Here is a 1,627-nt window from a genome sequence, read left to right as displayed (position 1 = left end):
TCACTCCCCAGGCCACCGTCAGTGGGAACAGTCCAATTATGAGTGTGTCCAAGGCCAGGCTGGAGGAGGCAGGCTAGGTGTGGTCTTGATGACCTGATCAGCCTGCTTGGGAGCTGAGATGGCCAGGTGGAGATGGAGAGCTTCATCAGGAGGACAGCCGTGAGGCCTGGTGTTGGCTTGGGAGTTGAAGGTTCCGCAGGCGTGGACTGTCCAGTTAACAATAGCCAGCATCTGCCAGGCTGTGTTGAAGACGGCTTTCTAAATGTAGCCCACTGGAGGAGTCCAGGACAGCACAGAGCTGTCCATGGCTGAGGGCAGCCCATGCACAGAGCAGAGCTGCCTGAGCCCCAGCTCCAACCTCTAGATGTGACCAGGGGTCAGATCGGGCAGGCTGGCCCACCACCCCGGCTCTCCTGAATCCTGTCTGACAAAGCCCGACTCTGTAATCTTAGTCTACGGCCTTTCATCTGTGTCATAGATGTGTGCTTTGCTTTCCTAGCGCTGCAAAAAAAGAAGATATAAAGCTGAGTGTTAGAAAGTTGCTGAACAGACACAACATCGTGTTTGGTGATTACACGTGGACCGAATTTGATGAGCCGTTTCTGGCCAGAAACGTGCAGTCTGTGTCCATTGTGGACACAGAGCTGAAAGCTAAAGGCCCACAGGTAACTCACCCTACTCACAGTGGCCGGCCTGGGGGTGCTCACAGCCTGGGGGTGCTCACAGCCTGCGGGTGCTCACAGCCTGCGGGTGCTCACAAAGCGGGTCCCGATGAACACTGGCTCTTTGATCCTGTACCGTGAGGATCAGTTTCCTGTGCTGTTTATAGTCAGAAATCTGCCGAATAGTCAGATGTGAGTCACTTCAGACTCAGTGACAGGTAGTGCATGTGTTTGTATGTGTAACACGCTGTGGGTGGGTTGGTCTTTTGTTTTATTCTCTCAGCGAGCAAATGGTACTTGTGTGGTGATAGGCAGCAATAAGTTACTGTGTTGGTGTTCACATACAGTTGTTATGTGCCAGCAAGTCAATCGTGACTCATAGCTACCATATAAACGGCAGATCTGAATGTGATGTCGGCCCCCAAATGAAAGGAGGTGGGGGGAGCACTTTAAAGAACTAATCCTCAAAAGACCCATTTTCCATTTTCTCTGAGCCCTCATTCCAAAGTATTCCCCACACTGCTTCTAAGCTTTCTCATGAACAGTGTGGACGGGCTTTGTTGCAGTTGTGGTCTCAGTATATGGTGGTCATTCTGTCATGAGCCTGCCGGGTCTCTGTGAGGGACCGCAGCCTCAGAGAATGGCTGTCTCAGGAGCAGGGCAACGTTTCAGTCAGCGTCGGTTCAGTTAGGGATTCCAGCACCTGATGGTCACTTTCAGGAGCGTGCGTGTGTGTGTGTGTGTGTGTGTGTGTGTGTGTGTTGCGTTTGGTTGTGGATCTCAGTGACCCGTGGTTACACTTTGTGGTTAGTTCACTGTTGACCTTGGATGTAGTTGTTGGGTCGCTCGGGCACTCAGGAGCAGTGTGGTGTATCTGGGTTGAGTCGTGGGCTGTGTGTGACGGTCACTCAGCAGTGTGGTGTCTCTGGGTTGAGTTGTGGGCTGTGTGTGATGGTCACTAAGGA

General features: G+C 52.4%; 2 protein-coding genes across 2 annotated transcripts in view; one reads left to right on the top strand and one right to left on the bottom strand.

The window, feature by feature from the left end:
- The window catches only part of BRD9 (bromodomain containing 9), a 37,773-nt gene extending 37,467 nt beyond the window's left edge, over nucleotides 1-306 (bottom strand). The window contains exon 1 of the mRNA XM_006900171.1: nucleotides 274-306. Coding sequence (XP_006900233.1) covers nucleotides 274-306 — 33 coding nt within the window. The remainder of the gene's footprint in view (nucleotides 1-273) is intronic.
- Nucleotides 307-321: 15 nt separating this feature from the next.
- The window catches only part of TRIP13 (thyroid hormone receptor interactor 13), a 29,109-nt gene continuing 27,803 nt past the window's right edge, over nucleotides 322-1,627 (top strand). Inside the window, exons 1-2 of the mRNA XM_006900170.1 lie at nucleotides 322-386; nucleotides 500-665. Of these exons, the coding sequence (XP_006900232.1) occupies nucleotides 322-386; nucleotides 500-665 (231 nt within the window). The remainder of the gene's footprint in view (nucleotides 387-499; nucleotides 666-1,627) is intronic.

The sequence above is a fragment of the Elephantulus edwardii genome, unplaced genomic scaffold (genome assembly GCF_000299155.1).
Source record: "Elephantulus edwardii isolate Elephantulus edwardi_28Jun2011 unplaced genomic scaffold, EleEdw1.0 scaffold00274, whole genome shotgun sequence".
Lineage (NCBI taxonomy): Eukaryota > Metazoa > Chordata > Mammalia > Macroscelidea > Macroscelididae > Elephantulus > Elephantulus edwardii.
The sequence above is the reverse complement of the archived record's forward strand: the minus strand, read 5'-3'. Positions and strand labels throughout refer to the sequence as shown.